This window comes from Caenorhabditis remanei, chromosome IV (genome assembly GCF_010183535.1).
Source record: "Caenorhabditis remanei strain PX506 chromosome IV, whole genome shotgun sequence".
Taxonomy (NCBI): domain Eukaryota; kingdom Metazoa; phylum Nematoda; class Chromadorea; order Rhabditida; family Rhabditidae; genus Caenorhabditis; species Caenorhabditis remanei.
The window spans coordinates 24,622,934-24,642,278 of NC_071331.1; the positions used below are offsets into that span (position 1 = coordinate 24,622,934).

Consider the following 19,345-nt stretch of genomic DNA (forward strand, 5'->3'; position numbering starts at 1 on the left):
CTGACACGTCTGTCGTGGAGAATTTAGTCTTCTCCCCTGCAGATATCTTTAGATTTCTTATCAAAACGATAAGAAATAAATATATAGGCCATCTGACACGTCTGTCGTGGAGAATTTAGTCTTCTCCCCTGCAGATATCTTTAGATTTCTTATCAAAAGGATAAGAAATAAATATATAGGCCATCTGACACGTCTGTCGTGGAGAATTTAGTCTTCTCCCCTGCAGATATCTTTAGATTCTTATCAAAACGATAAGAAATAAATATATAGGCCAACTGACACGTCTGTCGTGGAGAATTTAGTCTTCTCCCCTGCAGATATCTTTAGATTTCTTATCAAAAGGATAAGAAATAAACAAATAGGCCAACTGACACGTCTGTCGTGGAGAATTTAGTCTTCTCCCCTGCAGATATCTTTAGATTTCTTATCAAAACGATAAGAAATAAATATATAGGCCATCTGACACGTCTGTCGTGGAGAATTTAGTCTTCTCCCCTGCAGATATCTTTAGATTTCTTATCAAAACGATAAGAAATAAATATATAGGCCAACTGACACGTCTGTCGTGGAGAATTTAGTCTTCTCCCCTGCAGATATCTTTAGATTTCTTATCAAAACGATAAGAAATAAATATATAGGCCATCTGACACGTCTGTCGTGGAGAATTTAGTCTTCTCCCCTGCAGATATCTTTAGATTTCTTATCAAAACGATAAGAAATAAATATATAGGCCAACTGACACGTCTGTCGTGGAGAATTTAGTCTTCTCCCCTGCAGATATCTTTAGATTTCTTATCAAAACGATAAGAAATAAATATATAGGCCATCTGACACGTCTGTCGTGGAGAATTTAGTCTTCTCCCCTGCAGATATCTTTAGATTTCTTATCAAAACGATAAGAAATAAACAAATAGGCCAACTGACACGTCTGTCGTGGAGAATTTAGTCTTCTCCCCTGCAGATATCTTTAGATTTCTTATCAAAACGATAAGAAATAAATATATAGGCCATCTGACACGTCTGTCGTGGAGAATTTAGTCTTCTCCCCTGCAGATATCTTTAGATTTCTTATCAAAACGATAAGAAATAAATATATAGGCCATCTGACACGTCTGTCGTGGAGAATTTAGTCTTCTCCCCTGCAGATATCTTTAGATTTCTTATCAAAACGATAAGAAATAAACAAATAGGCCAACTGACACGTCTGTCGTGGAGAATTTAGTCTTCTCCCCTGCAGATATCTTTAGATTTCTTATCAAAACGATAAGAAATAAACAAATAGGCCAACTGACACGTCTGTCGTGGAGAATTTAGTCTTCTCCCCTGCAGATATCTTTAGATTTCTTATCAAAACGATAAGAAATAAATATATAGGCCATCTGACACGTCTGTCGTGGAGAATTTAGTCTTCTCCCCTGCAGATATCTTTAGATTTCTTATCAAAACGATAAGAAATAAATATATAGGCCATCTGACACGTCTGTCGTGGAGAATTTAGTCTTCTCCCCTGCAGATATCTTTAGATTTCTTATCAAAACGATAAGAAATAAATATATAGGCCAACTGACACGTCTGTCGTGGAGAATTTAGTCTTCTCCCCTGCAGATATCTTTAGATTTCTTATCAAAACGATAAGAAATAAACAAATAGGCCAACTGACACGTCTGTCGTGGAGAATTTAGTCTTCTCCCCTGCAGATATCTTTAGATTTCTTATCAAAACGATAAGAAATAAATATATAGGCCAACTGACACGTCTGTCGTGGAGAATTTAGTCTTCTCCCCTGCAGATATCTTTAGATTTCTTATCAAAACGATAAGAAATAAACAAATAGGCCAACTGACACGTCTGTCGTGGAGAATTTAGTCTTCTCCCCTGCAGATATCTTTAGATTTCTTATCAAAACGATAAGAAATAAATATATAGGCCAACTGACACGTCTGTCGTGGAGAATTTAGTCTTCTCCCCTGCAGATATCTTTAGATTTCTTATCAAAACGATAAGAAATAAATATATAGGCCAACTGACACGTCTGTCGTGGAGAATTTAGTCTTCTCCCCTGCAGATATCTTTAGATTTCTTATCAAAACGATAAGAAATAAACAAATAGGCCAACTGACACGTCTGTCGTGGAGAATTTAGTCTTCTCCCCTGCAGATATCTTTAGATTTCTTATCAAAACGATAAGAAATAAACATATAGGCCAACTGACACGTCTGTCGTGGAGAATTTAGTCTTCTCCCCTGCAGATATCTTTAGATTTCTTATCAAAACGATAAGAAATAAATATATAGGCCAACTGACACGTCTGTCGTGGAGAATTTAGTCTTCTCCCCTGCAGATATCTTTAGATTTCTTATCAAAACGATAAGAAATAAACAAATAGGCCAACTGACACGTCTGTCGTGGAGAATTTAGTCTTCTCCCCTGCAGATATCTTTAGATTTCTTATCAAAACGATAAGAAATAAATATATAGGCCAACTGACACGTCTGTCGTGGAGAATTTAGTCTTCTCCCCTGCAGATATCTTTAGATTTCTTATCAAAACGATAAGAAATAAACAAATAGGCCAACTGACACGTCTGTCGTGGAGAATTTAGTCTTCTCCCCTGCAGATATCTTTAGATTTCTTATCAAAACGATAAGAAATAAACAAATAGGCCAACTGACACGTCTGTCGTGGAGAATTTAGTCTTCTCCCCTGCAGATATCTTTAGATTTCTTATCAAAACGATAAGAAATAAACAAATAGGCCAACTGACACGTCTGTCGTGGAGAATTTAGTCTTCTCCCCTGCAGATATCTTTAGATTTCTTATCAAAACGATAAGAAATAAACAAATAGGCCAACTGACACGTCTGTCGTGGAGAATTTAGTCTTCTCCCCTGCAGATATCTTTAGATTTCTTATCAAAACGATAAGAAATAAATATATAGGCCAACTGACACGTCTGTCGTGGAGAATTTAGTCTTCTCCCCTGCAGATATCTTTAGATTTCTTATCAAAACGATAAGAAATAAATATATAGGCCATCTGACACGTCTGTCGTGGAGAATTTAGTCTTCTCCCCTGCAGATATCTTTAGATTTCTTATCAAAACGATAAGAAATAAATATATAGGCCAACTGACACGTCTGTCGTGGAGAATTTAGTCTTCTCCCCTGCAGATATCTTTAGATTTCTTATCAAAACGATAAGAAATAAATATATAGGCCATCTGACACGTCTGTCGTGGAGAATTTAGTCTTCTCCCCTGCAGATATCTTTAGATTTCTTATCAAAACGATAAGAAATAAACAAATAGGCCAACTGACACGTCTGTCGTGGAGAATTTAGTCTTCTCCCCTGCAGATATCTTTAGATTTCTTATCAAAACGATAAGAAATAAATATATAGGCCAACTGACACGTCTGTCGTGGAGAATTTAGTCTTCTCCCCTGCAGATATCTTTAGATTTCTTATCAAAACGATAAGAAATAAATATATAGGCCATCTGACACGTCTGTCGTGGAGAATTTAGTCTTCTCCCCTGCAGATATCTTTAGATTTCTTATCAAAACGATAAGAAATAAATATATAGGCCAACTGACACGTCTGTCGTGGAGAATTTAGTCTTCTCCCCTGCAGATATCTTTAGATTTCTTATCAAAACGATAAGAAATAAACAAATAGGCCAACTGACACGTCTGTCGTGGAGAATTTAGTCTTCTCCCCTGCAGATATCTTTAGATTTCTTATCAAAACGATAAGAAATAAACAAATAGGCCAACTGACACGTCTGTCGTGGAGAATTTAGTCTTCTCCCCTGCAGATATCTTTAGATTTCTTATCAAAACGATAAGAAATAAATATATAGGCCAACTGACACGTCTGTCGTGGAGAATTTAGTCTTCTCCCCTGCAGATATCTTTAGATTTCTTATCAAAACGATAAGAAATAAACAAATAGGCCAACTGACACGTCTGTCGTGGAGAATTTAGTCTTCTCCCCTGCAGATATCTTTAGATTTCTTATCAAAACGATAAGAAATAAATATATAGGCCAACTGACACGTCTGTCGTGGAGAATTTAGTCTTCTCCCCTGCAGATATCTTTAGATTTCTTATCAAAACGATAAGAAATAAACAAATAGGCCAACTGACACGTCTGTCGTGGAGAATTTAGTCTTCTCCCCTGCAGATATCTTTAGATTTCTTATCAAAACGATAAGAAATAAACAAATAGGCCAACTGACACGTCTGTCGTGGAGAATTTAGTCTTCTCCCCTGCAGATATCTTTAGATTTCTTATCAAAACGATAAGAAATAAACAAATAGGCCAACTGACACGTCTGTCGAAAATGGCCAAAAAAGCCTTTCTACCCCGGCCCGCGGTTCATCAACGAACTGCAATCCGGCCCGTATTGGTCACGGAGATAGAACTCGCGGAGATCTACATTTTGGTATATTTTTCAGCTGATCATTTTGAGTTTGAAGCGCGCTACGCTCCGGCCCGTTTGCAAGTATGGCCATAATTGTACTTTTCTGAACCACAAAATGTTGCTGAATCCAAATATTCGGGTTTGACAACGTAAAATTAAGATCTGACGAAGTTACGGTAGTTTTTGAGTCCTCGAATTTTCAGAATTTGAGCCAAAACCCATGAAACTTTTTTTTTTCCAAATTTTGTCATGCTTATACTTTTCTAAACCGCCTAGACTTTCTGAGTTTATATATTACATCTGTTTTCAAATTTTGTGCAATTTCAGACTGTTTTTTGTAATCACCAAAATTAATTTTTGAAAAAATGCCAGAAATATAATACAAGGAGTAGTTATGTATAATAAATACAAAAAATATAATTAAATAATTATTGGAATTCACATAATTGAGCACACAGTGCTCTCGACATTCGGCTCGCTAACAGAAACTCCACTATCATTGCTCTGAATCGTTTGGAATTTCCGTTTGACAGATCTCAACCGGGTCAACGCCTTCTTCGTGCGACTCTGCTTGTTCTCAAGGGCGTCTACTACCTGAAAAACGAATAGAACATCCGGATGCACAGACACACATACCGAAATGATTTTGAACGCCGCTGCGGTGGCCTCCTGCCATTGAACCGCTCCGTTGTCCGAGTGGAGCTCACGGTAGCCGTCGATACTGTCGTTGGTGGCTGGAAAATGGTTATTTTTGATTTTTAGAGAATTTGAATAGAATATTCAGAACCTGCAAGTCAAGAGGGTTTAGAAAAGTACAATCATGGCCTGTTTTGGAGTGGTGGCCTAGAAACCCAAATTTTGAAAAAGTTAGGCCATGTGTCAAAATTAGGTTCATTCGACGCGTCTCAACGTCTTAAAGATTTTTATCTAAGTTTCAAAGCGTAAAAACAAAGTTCAACAAAGTTATGAAGGTTTGAAGTTGGTGGCCTAGAAACCCAAAAAGTTAGGCCATGAGTCATAACTCACCTTTCTCCCTCTCCACAATATCCCAAACACTGCATTTCTCGTTCTTTTCCAGGAAATGTGTCATTATTTTTGCATTCGGGAGTTCCAGATAACCATTCGCATTGAAGACGAAAATACTTTTGAGGTGCTTGGTGACCATTCTGAAAATCACAATTATTACTAAGCTTAGCATTATTTATATTTTTAAGCATAGTCTAAAAACTTCTATGAATTTTAAGACCAAAATCGAGGGATTTCGTTGAAAAATTAAAAAGTTATAGAATTTCGAAACTTTTCGAAAATCTGAATTTCCAGATTTGGCCTCATAACTCATTCCAATACAGAGCATGACCTTTGAATACTAGATTTTTGAATTCAGCGTGTCAAGACGGTTCAAATGAGTATAATCATGCCCTATTTTGAAATTTAAAAATTTTAGACCATTTTATGCACTTTTTGGGCTTAAAACCAATTATTTTCAAAAATATGTCATGATTACACTTTTTTGAACCGTCTTGACCTCCTGAATCTAAAAATTTAGTTTTCAACCAATTTGAGTAAAATCTGACAAAGTTATGGCAATTTGAAGATGGTGGCCTAGAATCCCAAATTTTCAAAAAACTCGGCCACAGGTCATGATTATACTCTTTCGAACCGTCTTGACGTGCTTAAACTGAATTTTGTAGTTATATCTGCTAAAAACTCAACATTTTTTGCAAAATAGCACAGTTTCGTGGCGGGACCCAAATTTTCCGAAATTTGAACATTTTTCAAAGCCTAGTCATGATTACACTTTTTTGAATTGGCGGATTCTGAAAATCTTCAAACTTACGTTCTAACCGAGTTGCTGACTAGAGCCTTTCCGGGTAGACTATGAGAGCATATAGTTTTGGTGATGTTCACCGTGTTTCCAAGAACGCAGAATCTGAAAATTTTAATTTCGGGTTACTGTACTTATTTCTTCTAGGTACAAACCTTGGTTTCTGTTGACTAACAATTCCAGCCACCACCGGTCCACAATGCACACCAATCCTCAACCGTACATACTGTCCCAACTTCGGAACTTCCACCTGTCTCGCCTCAAATAACAGACCCAATGCAAGATTCAGACTGTCTTCACAGTGATATTGATTGGCATTTGGGACACCGCCCACTATCAGATAACTGTCCATTAGAGACAAAACTTTGTACCCTTTGTGTTTCTCGATGATCCGATCGAAACGGTGGAAGAGATCGGTGACGAGAGAGATGATCTCTTGAGGGGAACAGTTCACACTGATTGTGAAGAAGTCGGGAATGTCGGTGAAGATTACTGAGCAATCCGAGAATTCTTCTGGAATATGTTTTGTTGAAAAAGACGAAGCGAGTCCTTATCATTCCGAAAAACTTTGAAAATTTCAAAAATGTTGATTTTAGCACAAGTTATAACGGTTAGAAGTTGATGGCCTAGAATCTCACAGTTTTGAAAAACATGATCATAATTGTACTTATTCGAACCGTCTTAACCTTGCAAATCTAAAATTCTAGTTTTCAAACAGTTTGGATAAAACCCAACAAACTTATGGCGCTTTAAAGTTAGTGGTCTAGAAACCTAAAATTCGGTTTTGTTTCTGTTGTTTGGGTTTCTAGGTCCTTTGTCGTCTGGACTGAAATGTTTTCATTTTTCATAAAGATCAGGTTTCCAGCATTCCAATACCATTTGAAAAATTAAAAAAACGTCAATTTTGAGCCAAGTTACGACTGTTTGAAGTTGAATCGTTCAATCATCACAGCTTCCCTATGACCCATTTCTCGTTTTTTGAGATTAGGGTTCTGATTGAGTATGATATTTGAATTTAGGAGGTCAAGACGGTTCGAAAGAGTATAATCATGACCAGTGGCCGAGTTTTTCGAAAATTTGTGATTCTAGGCCACCAACTTCAAAGCGCTATAACTTCGTTAGATTTTACTCAAACTGGATGAAAACTAAATTTTTAGATTTAGGAGGTCAACACGGTTCGAAAAAGTATACTCATGACATATTTTGGAAAATATTGGGTTTTAGACCCTAAAGGTGGCTAGAGGGGGTCTAAAACTAAAAATTTTCAAAATAGTGCATGATTATACTCATTTGAACCGCCTTGACACGCTGAACTCAAAAATCCAATAATCAAAGCTTATGCTCTGTTCTTGAATGAGTTATGAGGCAAAACCTGGAATATCAGATTTTCGAAAAGTTTCGAAATTCTATAACTTTTTAATTTTTCAACGAAATCCTTTGATTTTGGTCTTAAAATTCACAGAATTTCTCTGGCTGTGTTCAAAAATATAAGATCTCTCAATTCTAGGCCACCTTCCAACTCACGCGCTGGCACCGGTTTCGACGCTCTCAATGCCTCTGCAATAACAGGCGGCACAAACTCGAACAACAATCGATCGGTCTGCGTCTTTTTGACCTCCAACTCCTCCGTCATCTTCTTCATTTTTTTCATCGTTTCTTCCAGTTTTTTGCTGAAAAATATAAATTAATTAATTCTTATTAAGGGGCTCACTTTAATTCCATCTGACAAATTCTCGACTGATTCAACATGACTAGATCTCTGGTGGCGTCGTGCATAGGCATATCGGAAATGTATAACTTGAGGTTCAGGATGTCGCGGACCTAAATGTAAAAGCAATTACCTAATTAATTACCTAATTAACCTACCGTAGTAACATGCGGGCTACAAATGAAAATGATGGAATTCCCGTCATTCAACGGCATCATCTCTCCCTTGAGAACCAGTGGCTGTTGGAATGCCTCAGAAGAGCCTTCTTGCACTTCATTCCGTTTCGAGTGATGTTTTAGTTGGAATATAAAAAGAGTATTCAGGTAACTCAACACATTTTTATAGGTTAGTTGAATGTCGGATGGTTGGACGAGTTGCATCAAGTCACTCACTTTCAGCGTCTTCTTGTTTTCAAGTCCGTATTCACGAAGGAGATAGATGCCTGGAACCTCCAATGTATTGAGGTTAAAGGGGGACACAGGTATTCCAAAAATTGAGATTTTTTGACAGTTTCCAGACCTGGCCCCATGAGACATTTCTCTTTTGCCCAAAATTCTGAGTCGATCCAAATAAAAAGTCTTACCTTTTGAAATACAGGTGTCAGAGCACGCTCTCAATGTATTTTGAGACCCCTAAGGACGTATAAATGTTTTGAAGGACATCTAAGTGTCTAAACTGGAATAGAGCCGGAGCTACATATTGCTAGTTTACAGATTTCTAATAAAATGTTGAAGTTCAATCAAAAGTTTTTAAAATGTCACTTTTCTACGTTTCTTTATTGACAATTTCACTTTTTCAAACTCCCAAAGTCTTTTATCTGAGAAAATTTCAGCCGGGTTGGTTAGGGGTTGAAATGACTGTTAAAACTACATCAAAAACCTCAAAATAATCTTTTCGCGTTTTTTGGAACTTTATCCCGACCCCACTGCACTTTAACAATCCGCTATCTGGTCGGAAGTAGGTAAAGGATATAGAACTCGCCGAGATCTACATTTTGGTATATTTTTCAGCTCATAATATTGAGTCTTGAGGGAGTTACGCTCCGGTTTGTAAGGATGAATTATACGCACTGACAAATTACAATGACAAAATTGTCAGTGTACCTTTGTCAGTGTACTTTGGACTTCTGCATCTTTAAAGACGCATATCTCAAAAGTGGGCAGAGCTATCAAAAAACTTTTAACTAGTAAAATATACAAAATTTCCAGCTGATCATTTTTGTAGTTAACCATTATTTGATAGCTCTAAGGTCTGAGGAGATACGGGATTCCTCTAGCTAGACGTTCTTTCAGCAGCTCATGCTCTCTAGCTTCCAAAAATCTAGCTTTAACGGTGCATATCTCAAAAGAGGAAGGAGCTATCAAAAAATGGTCAACTACAAAAATGTAGTCCTATTCTTGTTCTATAAAATCAATATAAAATTGGAAAAGAGAACCTCAAGAATAAGTTCGGGACAGGCTTCAGAAGTGAAACATTTAGAATTCGGTTTCTCTGAGTACCGTAATCATCGAAACTTGAATCTTATGTCTGTCTGTTCGTCTGTTTATTCAAATTTCCTAATGTGATAAATTTTATGCAAATACAGTACCCTATAATTTTAATCTCCAAGACGACTCCACATTTCATAAGCCTCCGCTCTACCCCATCTCCTTAATCATTAATGCTCGCCCTACTCTCCAGTTTGACGTCAAATTGCCCCAGAATTCAAAATTCAGAATACATTATTCACACCGCCCGAGACGACGACACGCAACCAAAACACCTCCAGACTACTCACCGATATGCTCAATGACCATTTGCTTGTTAAAGCACACATGATACGGGAAGATGTTCTTGAAGTCGCGGAGACCGACGAGCATTTGCGAGGACTGAAATAAGAACTGCCGTAAATCTACAAGAGCCCCCGTAAATCTACCCCAACTTACAATACTAAAAATTGGCGTAGACTCTTGAGCTTTATTATTCCGGAACTTATAGAACAAGCGTTTTCCTTTCCGATGGTTGTCATCAGGCTCCACCGAGAATATCACGTGTTCCACCATTCCGGATTTACGTCTTTCCTGGTTACGCTCCAGCATACTAACCTGGAAAATTAAAAATTGGAGTTTTCGGGAAAAAATACAAAAAATTCCAAAAAAATCGGTGCAAAATGAAAGATTTTGAGGGATTTTAAAAATGAGTCTGGCGCGCCTCAAGCGCGTTTTCCTTTTTGTTTAGGCTACCGTATTCCTACACCGTTTAACATAAAATTTTGACAGAAAAACATTTTTTCATAAAATTTTAACAATTCCAGTAAAACACCATTCAAAAACACTCCTTTTAAGCCCTTTTAGGTTGGCTGGCGCACCTTTGACGCGTTTTCTCTTAGGAGTACTGTAACGCTTCTCCTGACTCAATTTTTTTGCGAAAAAAATTTAGAAATTGTATTTTGAGGGTTTTAACGTAAAAAAACTTTAAAAAACCAACACTTTTAACACTGAAAACTGATAAAATAGATTGTCTGGGGCACCTTGACGCGTTTTCTCTAGGGGTACTGTAACTACAGTATACCTGCATTTTTGAACTCAAATTTTATGGGGAAAACGTATTTAACGATGATAAGCAAAAAAATTAAAACAGAAGAAATTTTTATCCCTAAAACAGTCCTAAAACTTAAAAACCAGATTGCCAGGCGCGCCTTCGGCGCGTTTTCAAATGTTCAAGCTAAAAACACCGAATTTGAGCAATTTTAAACTAGTTTTCTACGAAAAATTCAATAAAATTACTCTCACCATTTTTAAATCATTATATTTCTCTCTTTTTCCACATTTTCCCTACCTTGACTTCCATTTCGAAAAGAGTCCTGGCAGTCTTCCTGACCAACCCCTTCACAATTGGGAATAGTCCTTGTCGGAACGAGAAATAATGCAATTTGAGACCGGACTCTCCGAATGGTTCACACTGAAACGTTGGACCCTTCATTTCGGATTTGAATGCGATTTGGTCGATGAAGTAGTGCATACTGTTCAAGTTGTCGAGGAACTCCTGGAATTTTGGAATATTGGGGTGGAAAACTGTTAAAATTTGATTTTTAGAGAATTTGAGTAAAATATTTGGAATTAGCAAATCAAGACGGTTCAGAAAAGTACAATCATGCCATATTTTAAAAATGTTCAAATTTTGGGTCTTGACACGAAAACTCGAATTCACAAAACCTATCGTAACTCAGTCAAATTCGGCGCAAACTTTGTGAAATATATATTTTTGGAATCAGCAAATAAAGACAATTCAGAAAAGTATAATCATGGCCTGTTTTGGAGTGGTGGCCTAGAAATACAAATTTTGAAAAAGTTAGGCCATGGATCGAAATTGTGTTCATTCGACGCGTCTTAACGTGTTAAAAGTTTCAATCAAAGTTACAAAGTCTGAAAATGAATTTTAACAAAGTTATGAAGGTTTGAAGGTTCGAGGCCTTGAAACTCCAAATTTGAAAAAGTTAGGCCATGGGTCATGATTATACTCTTTCAAACCGTCTTGGCCTCCTGAATTCAAATATCATACGATTTTAGGTACCTGAAGATTATTAGCCATACAGAAGAGCATCTTCTGCCATCCGGTTTCACACGCATGAGTAATCAGAAATTCTCCATACATCTCCCACATATCATCCACGGAGAGTCCTGAAAAATTAAATTATTCAATTCCATTTTTTCGACACCCACTCACCCAAAACCGAAGCGGCCACTCTGAAAATCCGCATGGTCTCTGTGTCATCATAATAACATTGGATATCAAATTGAACGTCTTCTGTGTAGCCGGCCTTCCGGAGAATCTCTTCGAGCACTTCTGGTCCATACTTTCGAAGAATCAGTTGAGACACGCACACGTGTGTCCAACCGATCTGGAAAATGGTAAGAATTCAGGGTGAAATTTACAAAAACTGTGAATTTTTCAGATTCCAAAATTTCAGAAAAGTCTAAGAAACTTTTCTCGCAATTCTGGTTCTCCTGGAGCTGTTCGGGGTGGGTCATCGTTATATTTTAGAAAATTCCACAAAAACTACCGTAACCCTGTCAGATTTGGCGCAAACTCAGTGAAACATATATTTTTGAAATCAGCAAATCAAGACGGTTAAGAAAAATATAATCATGGCGTGATTTGGAGTGGTGGCCTAGAAATACAAATTTTGAAAAAGTTAGGCCATGTGTCAATAAAGATTTTTATCTAAGTTTCAAAGCCTAAAAACGATATTCAACAAAGTTATGAAGGTTTGAAGGTTAGTGGCCTAGAAACCCAAGTTTACATAAAGTTAGGCCATGGATCTTTCTGAATTTCCCAACTCACCATCTTATGAAGTAGTGACTAGTAGTAGTAGTATATTTTACGAAATATTCAGATGTAAGAAACCTTGTCACCTCACAGAAATGATAGAAATGAAGTCTCCTCGACACACATTTTCCCTCCTCTGGTGACTATCAAATATGCACCGACACGCGACCGAAATTCAGAAGAAGAAGAAGACGTCGGAAAAGTAGAAGACGTCCAGTGGAGAGGGATATCATGATTAATCATCTATCATGTTGACATTTATCATCGAAGATATGGGAAGGTATGTAAAGATGAAAAACGTCATGCTTGCGAAATATATACTAGGAGAGGGAAGGGGAAAAAATAGCCTAGAAATTCAAATTCTGGAAAAATCGGTCGGTATGATATTTCTCTGAAAAGCGCTGATTCCAACTATATAAATTTCATGGTTATCAGATAAAAATAGAGAGCGTTGTGGCCTAGAAACCCAAATTTTGAAAAAGTTAGGCCATGGACCAAAATTGTGTTCATTCAAACCGTCTCGACGTGCTTAAGTTTTTTATCTAAGTTTCAAAACCTAAAAATGAAATTCAACGAAGTTATGAGAATTTGAAGCTGGTGGCCTAGAAACCCAAATTTTCGAAAAACTCGGCCACCGGTCATGACTATACTCTTTCGAACCGTCTTGACTTCTTGAATCGAAAAATCTAAGTTTCAGCCTGTCTGAGAGAAATCTGACAAAGTTATAGCGATTTGCAGTTGGTGGCCTAGAAACACAAATTTTCGACAAATTTGGCCATTGGCCATGTTTATACTCTTCCGAACCGTCTTGACCTCCTAAGTTCAAATATCATAATCAATCAGAGCCCAGATCCAAAAAAGTATCAGGGGTCTTAGAAAAGCTGTGATGACTGAACAATTCATCTTCAAACAGTTGTAACTCGGCTCAAAGTTGGTATTTTTGACATTTTTTGAATTTTTTTGAAAAGTGTATCAGAATCCTATAAACCTGATCTGCATGAAAATCAAAACAAATTGGTCTAGGCGACAAATGGCCTAGAAACTGGCACAATTTTTTTGCAAATCTTCTTCTCCCCGATTTTTCCAATAATTCAAAGATAGAGGTCATCTCCCTCTCTCCACTATTCCAGTCCATTCCGTCCCGAGAGCAACAGCTGCCTGGCACCTTTTACACATGTTGTGTGATAGGCTCGAGACACTGAGAGAGATAGTACATGACATATGAGAGACGCAGACAAAAACTGATGTGTCACCAAGAGCGAGAAGATTCTCGGGGCTCCTTTCTTCAATCGTAAAGTGTCCCTCCGTTGATTCACTTCTTCCCCAACGTCGATTATCGATCGGGAATCCATTCTCCTCCAGCGATGAGAATCCTATTGGCAGTGTTGCTCTGCCACGTGGCATGGGCTACTGTAATCGTTGTGCCAGGAGATGATGACGGTAAGATTCTGCGCAAAAAGTTATTGGGGAAGGTGAAAATCTCAAAAAATTCGAAAATTTCTGAAAATTTTCGGTCAGAAATGACTTTTTTCCAATGATAAACATATATAAGAAAACGCGCTGAAGGCGCCCCAGCCTCCGTTTATAAATTGTTTTTTAATTGTCTAACTGGTGTTACATCAGCTTCACTTAGAATCTGTTTTTGAAATTCTATTGGCTGGCGCGCCTTCGGCGCGTTTCCTCAAGCATGAATGTCATTTCACGAAAAACGCGTCCAACGCGCCCCAGATAAGTGTATTTTTGAAAATTTAAAATGTTCTTTAGACGCCTCGAGACATTTTCTATAGAAAAACGCATTTTTGAAAACTCTCCTGATTCTGGGGCGCCTTGGGCGCGATAATCTCAAAAAACGAGACTCTCAAGGAAGAACGCGTCCAAGGCGCGCCAGCCAAGTGTATTTTTGAAGTTTTGAAATATTCATTAGACGCCATAAGGCATTTACTATAGTTAGAACTTATTTTTGAAAACGTTTTGAATTCCTGACTGGGGCGCCTTGGGCGCGTTTCTTTTTTCGAAAATTTCGGTTTCAATGAGTTCACAATCCAAATCTTCAGATTTTAACATTTTTTGCTCAAAATGTTTATGTTTTCAACCAATTTTTCAGTCGAATGGTGCGCCCAAGCAAAGTGTACCGAAAGCCAGATGTGTATCATGATTCAGGAGACTCAGGAGGTTCAGTGTATGCCACCACAGCAGGCGTAAGTGGACATTTTTTTTGTTGTTATTGACTCCGCATAGTTGTAACATTTGCGCTCCACCGAAACAATTTTTTTGATTTCGGTAGAGCGTGGTTGTAAGAATGAGAAAATGCATGTGTTGTTGATTTCAGTATGGAATTCGTCAAGATTCACGCATCGAGACAACAAGGAGGAAGCCAGGTGAGCCTAGGGGTACTATAGGGATGGTCACGTAAATCTACATCCCGTAAGTCCACACGCTTCCGTAAATCTACACTGCGTAAATCCACAGGTTCACGTAAATCTACTCCCCGTAAATCTGCATGTTCACGTAAATCTACACCCCGTAAATATACACGTTCACGTAAATCCACACCTCCAAAATTTCCCCCCAGATTTTTTGTACTTTATCCCCCTACCGCCCTATTCCCCATCGCTTTCCCCCCGATGACACGCTTTTCTAGAACCGTAAAAAGGCATAGAATTCCGCTTAAGAGAAGGGTACTGATTTACGACAAGACAATTAAAAGTCGACCACCCATTAAGGAAATAGGAATAGAGGGAGTGGGTATTGTATTGGTTTAGTGTGATTTATTTATGTATGTACACGGCTATTTGTCAATGATCGGGGAATGATCAAAAAAGAGAAAATTCTAGAACATGAGGAATTTCTGGAGGAAAAATGAGAAAAATCGGACACAAATGAGGAGTTTTAGAGCCCAAACGAGCTAGGTGTGAATTTACGGAGCGTTTTGTGAATTTACGGAGCTTGAAAGTTAAACATGTAGATTCACAAGGCCTTGTGGGCATTTACGGTGCTTTTTGTAGGTTTTCAGAGTTCAGATGAAAATTTACGGGCTACAATGTAGAATTACGAGGCCTTGTGGGGTTTTACAAAGTTTCATGTAGATTTACAGGGCTTCCACATTAATTTTTACAGTGATTTTCGTAGATTCTCAATTTTCAGACCGCTCAAATCAAGACACGCGCCGATACCACCCCAGTCAAGGCTCATCAAACTCGTAAGCAACATTTTCAGAGAAATTATTTTATTAGTAACCCGAATCAATCAACATTTCTATATTCACAACACCGATTCAACATAAAATTCGCGAGATCATTTTCAAAAAGTTTTGAGGAGTTTGCAGACTGCACTCGCAGCGAGCTGATGCGTATGGGAGGACGTCTTGTCAAGTGGTTTAAGGATATTCATTCCGCCGAGGCCGGCACGGATCGTACCATGAAGTGTGAGTATTCAGATGACTTGGGGCGTAGTGGAGTTTTGGGAAGTGGAGGAGGTGGAGGCGTTGATGGCTTCCTGAAAATGAAATTTTGGAATTTTTGAAAAAAAAAGACTTTTGGGGCTAGGCTCCCTTAAGACCCTTAAGGAATCCCTTAAAAATACATTTAGGCTTAGGCTTAAGAATTTTCATCTGTCTGTCTGTCTGGATGTCTGTCCGTCCGGATGTCCGTCAGATCGTTGAGCAACACCTTAGGCTTAATCAGACCATTAAGGAGACATGTAGGCTTAGGCTTAAGAATTTTCATCATCTTGTCTGTCTGTCTGTCCGGTTGTCCGTCATATCGTCAAGCCTAAGAAAACCCTTAGGCTTAAGCAGTACGGTAATTAGAAATTTAGGCTTAGGCTTAACAATTTTCATCTGTCTGTCTGTCTGTCTGGATGTCTATCTGTCCAGATTTCCGTCAGATCGTCGAGCCTAAGAAAACCCTTAGGTTTAACCAAACCTTTGAGTAGACTTTTAGGCTTAGGCTTAACAATTTTCATCATCTTGTCTGTCTGTCTGTCCGGATGTCTATCTGTCCAGATTTCCGTCAGATCGTCGAGCCTAAGAAAACCCTTAGGTTTAACCAAACCTTTGAGTAGACTTTTAGGCTTAGGCTTAACAATTTTCATCATCTTGTCTGTCTGTCTGTCCGGATGTCCGGCACATCCTTGGGAGGAAACTTAGGCTTAACCAAACCTTTAAAGAGACTTTTAGGCTTAGGCTTAAGAATTTCCATCTGTCTGTCTGGTCGGATGTCCAGATGTCCGTGTATGTATTTTTTCTTCAACATGAGGAGAGCCTCTGATCCTAAGCAGACCCTTAGGCTCAACATTTTTTATCTGTCTCTCTGTTTGTCCGGATGTCCTTCACCCTATCCCACCGATATAATTAGAAATAATTAGTGTCGGCAACATCACAGAAGACCCCCTCTGATGTCTTCTTCTATTTAATGATTGGTAATGAAGCGTGAAATTGTATTTTCCCGTCGTTTTGTCGCTGTCGCTATCAAAAAAAGGAGCGCAAATGAATTTCCCGTTTAGCGCTGTTTTTACGACACCGTAATGAAACAGGGAGGGCGTCGAATAGAAAAATCAATACGTTTTTAGGTCTCCGGTTAGGAATTTTTGACTGTTTGAGTATATTCATTGAAAAGAGCAAGTCAAGAGCTACATTTTTGTAGTTGGCCATTTTTTGATAGCTCCGCCCACTTTTGAGATATATCTCCCTAGCTTTTACCGCTATCAAAAAGTTGTCAACTACAAAAATGTTGCCCTTGACATACTCTTTCCAATAAATATAAATTTGGGACATCCAGACACCCCTGACAGACACACAGACAGACGTTTTACCTGATAAGTCGGCGGTGGCTGGGAGGGTATCACAAAGTAGGGAGGTGGTAGGTTGCCGCATTCCAGCTCTCTTAATTGTTCGTCTTCTGGCTTGTTGGACGGTGGGAGCTTGATTTTCAGTTTTTTCATGTGTCTGGAATAGAATAATGTAGGTTTGAGAAAAAAGAATTGAAAAAAATAGCCCTTTTTTCAAACTGCCCTAACTCACTCAGTTTAAGGAATTTTAGAGTTTTTTTGCTCATTAAGACCAGAAAAACTTGAATTTTGAGAATATCTACAAAGATCAACTTTTAAAACAAATTTTTGCTGAGTAATACACTAAATGAAAGTTGAAACTTTTTTAACTACACGAAAATTTTCAAAATTTTGAAATCTTTGTAACTCAGTCAATTTTTAAGCAATTTTAAAGTTTTTAAGCTTATTTTGATAAAGAAAACGTGAATTCTTTAAGTCTCAACAACGAACATTTGAAATCTTTGTAACTTTGTCAGCTTTCAAGCAATTTCAGAGTTTTTAAAAGCTTATTTTGGCTTAAAGAACGTGAAATTTGTGAATCTTTGCAAAAATTAGCTAAAAAAAAGACCGCATAATTTTTGAACCTCTAGGGAGTTTTGATTAGTTAATTTAGATAATTTACTTTTTTTTAATGTTTCAACTTAGCTGATTTAACCAAAAAACCTTAGTTTAACAATTTCTAGTCGTTAAATTTAGAAAAAAAGTACTTTTTGTTATATTATCAGCCTCACCTCGCCAGGACGAACAGAAAAATGAAGAAAAGAACGGAGGCAGCCGCTCCATTTGCCATTGATTGTCGATACATGACTACTGAAAATGGGAAATGAATAGTTTAAAGAGGGAGGGAAAGACAACAAAAGACATAGAAGAGGCAACGATAAGGGACAAAGAGGTCATAGATCCGAACAGGCGATTGTTGAGGGAAGAAGAGAGGGAATGAATTGAGGTGGAAAATTGGTAAAGGAATCGGCAAAGAGGGGAAATAACCGACAAAGACTGGAGAAAAAAGATAGTTTTTGATTAGTTAGATAAAGAAAATGAGGAAATCCCGTTTATTTCGTCTCCCTCAAGGTGCCTTTTAAGTTTGAAGGTGTCTTGAAGGATATACTAACTTTGACACCCCGTCCTGATTGAATTTTTGATCTGACAAGCCAAAATTTATATTGGTTGAATAGATCAAGTCAAGGGCTACATTTTTTTAGGTTACTATTTTTTGATAGCTCCTAACCCTGAGGAGATACGGGCGGTTGAAGTTTGAGGATAGTGCGGAGAGACGCAGAGAGACGAGAGCGTCTAGCCGTCTGCGTCTCTCCCTCACCACTTCTAACTTTGAGCGCCCGTATCTCTTCGGGGGTTGGAGCTATCAAAAAAAGTTAACTAGAAAAATGTGTAAAATTTCCTGCTGATCATTTTTGTAGTTAACAATTTTTTGATAGCTTAAAATCTTGAGGAGTTACGGGGCTATTGGCGATGTTTTAGCATTCTAAGACTTATTTAGATAGTTTTGAGACTACTTCAGTTCTAAGCGATTTTGAATGTTTTTTGACCGATTTTCACCGATTTTAATCATTTTTGAGATATTCCAACCGATTTTTAGCCAATCTTTCGCTGCGATTCAACTGCTCACCAATCTTCTGCACAGGTGTAAATACAGATAAATACTGGTGTCCTAGACCATGACAAAATCTTAAATATATCTAGTCTCAAGTTGAGAGTGGGATAAATGTCAGATATCTGTGAGAACGAAAAAAAATGGAAAATGGGGTAGGGGAATGTTTGTTTAATTTTTTTCGATGAGAGAAATAAAAGCAACCAGATTATTTCATCATTTTCTGTTTATTTGTTTTTTGGGTGGAAAGGTTGCTCATTGAGCACCCACCGCAACTACACTAATCATATGATACCCACCGACGGGGACAGGAGTGTCAAATAAGCAAAAGGCTGGTATTTTGGTCTAGGAAAAGCTTAAGTTTTTAAAATTAGCATGTTACGGTGGTAAGAACAATGGAAAACAGTTACTAGGTCGGTTCTAGAATAAAAATGACGTCCTAACCATCTAAGGAAGAGTCTAATCACTATGAAATTTATTTTTCTAGAATTTGGAGATTTAGGCGGTTCTAATGATGCATAGCGACCTTGAAATGCAAGACTTTTCAAAAAAGTTAGTGTAACTCAAGTCGTGGATGTCCTATGTCCATGAAAGTTATACTTTTAAAATGAGGAGGGTTCATGGTTCAAATAGAACATGAAAATCG

The 19,345-nt window shown here is 37.8% G+C and overlaps 3 protein-coding genes across 3 annotated transcripts; 1 reads left to right on the plus strand and 2 right to left on the minus strand.

Moving 5' to 3' along the window:
• Positions 1–4,860: 4,860 nt before the first annotated feature.
• Positions 4,861–13,667, minus strand: GCK72_016122 (uncharacterized protein; the record flags this gene model as incomplete). Its single annotated transcript, XM_053731337.1, has 14 exons — positions 4,861–5,016; positions 5,059–5,156; positions 5,449–5,588; positions 6,260–6,352; positions 6,403–6,760; positions 7,772–7,917; positions 7,986–8,068; positions 8,114–8,397; positions 9,733–9,823; positions 9,881–10,039; positions 10,773–10,979; positions 11,508–11,614; positions 11,661–11,835; positions 13,506–13,667. 14 exons carry the CDS (start codon positions 13,665–13,667, stop codon positions 4,861–4,863), a joined length of 2,259 nt encoding a protein of 752 aa, XP_053586109.1.
• On the plus strand, positions 13,628–15,785 carry GCK72_016123 (uncharacterized protein; the record flags this gene model as incomplete). The annotated part of the gene is made up of 5 exons (XM_003094763.2): positions 13,628–13,703; positions 14,368–14,461; positions 14,593–14,641; positions 15,408–15,462; positions 15,589–15,785. The coding sequence occupies 5 exons, from the start codon at positions 13,628–13,630 to the stop codon at positions 15,783–15,785; spliced, it is 471 nt and encodes a 156-aa protein (XP_003094811.2).
• Positions 15,696–17,895, minus strand: GCK72_016124 (uncharacterized protein; the record flags this gene model as incomplete). Its single annotated transcript, XM_053731338.1, has 3 exons — positions 15,696–15,758; positions 17,076–17,208; positions 17,822–17,895. 3 exons carry the CDS (start codon positions 17,893–17,895, stop codon positions 15,696–15,698), a joined length of 270 nt encoding a protein of 89 aa, XP_053586110.1.
• Between the last annotated feature and the right edge of the window lie 1,450 nt (positions 17,896–19,345).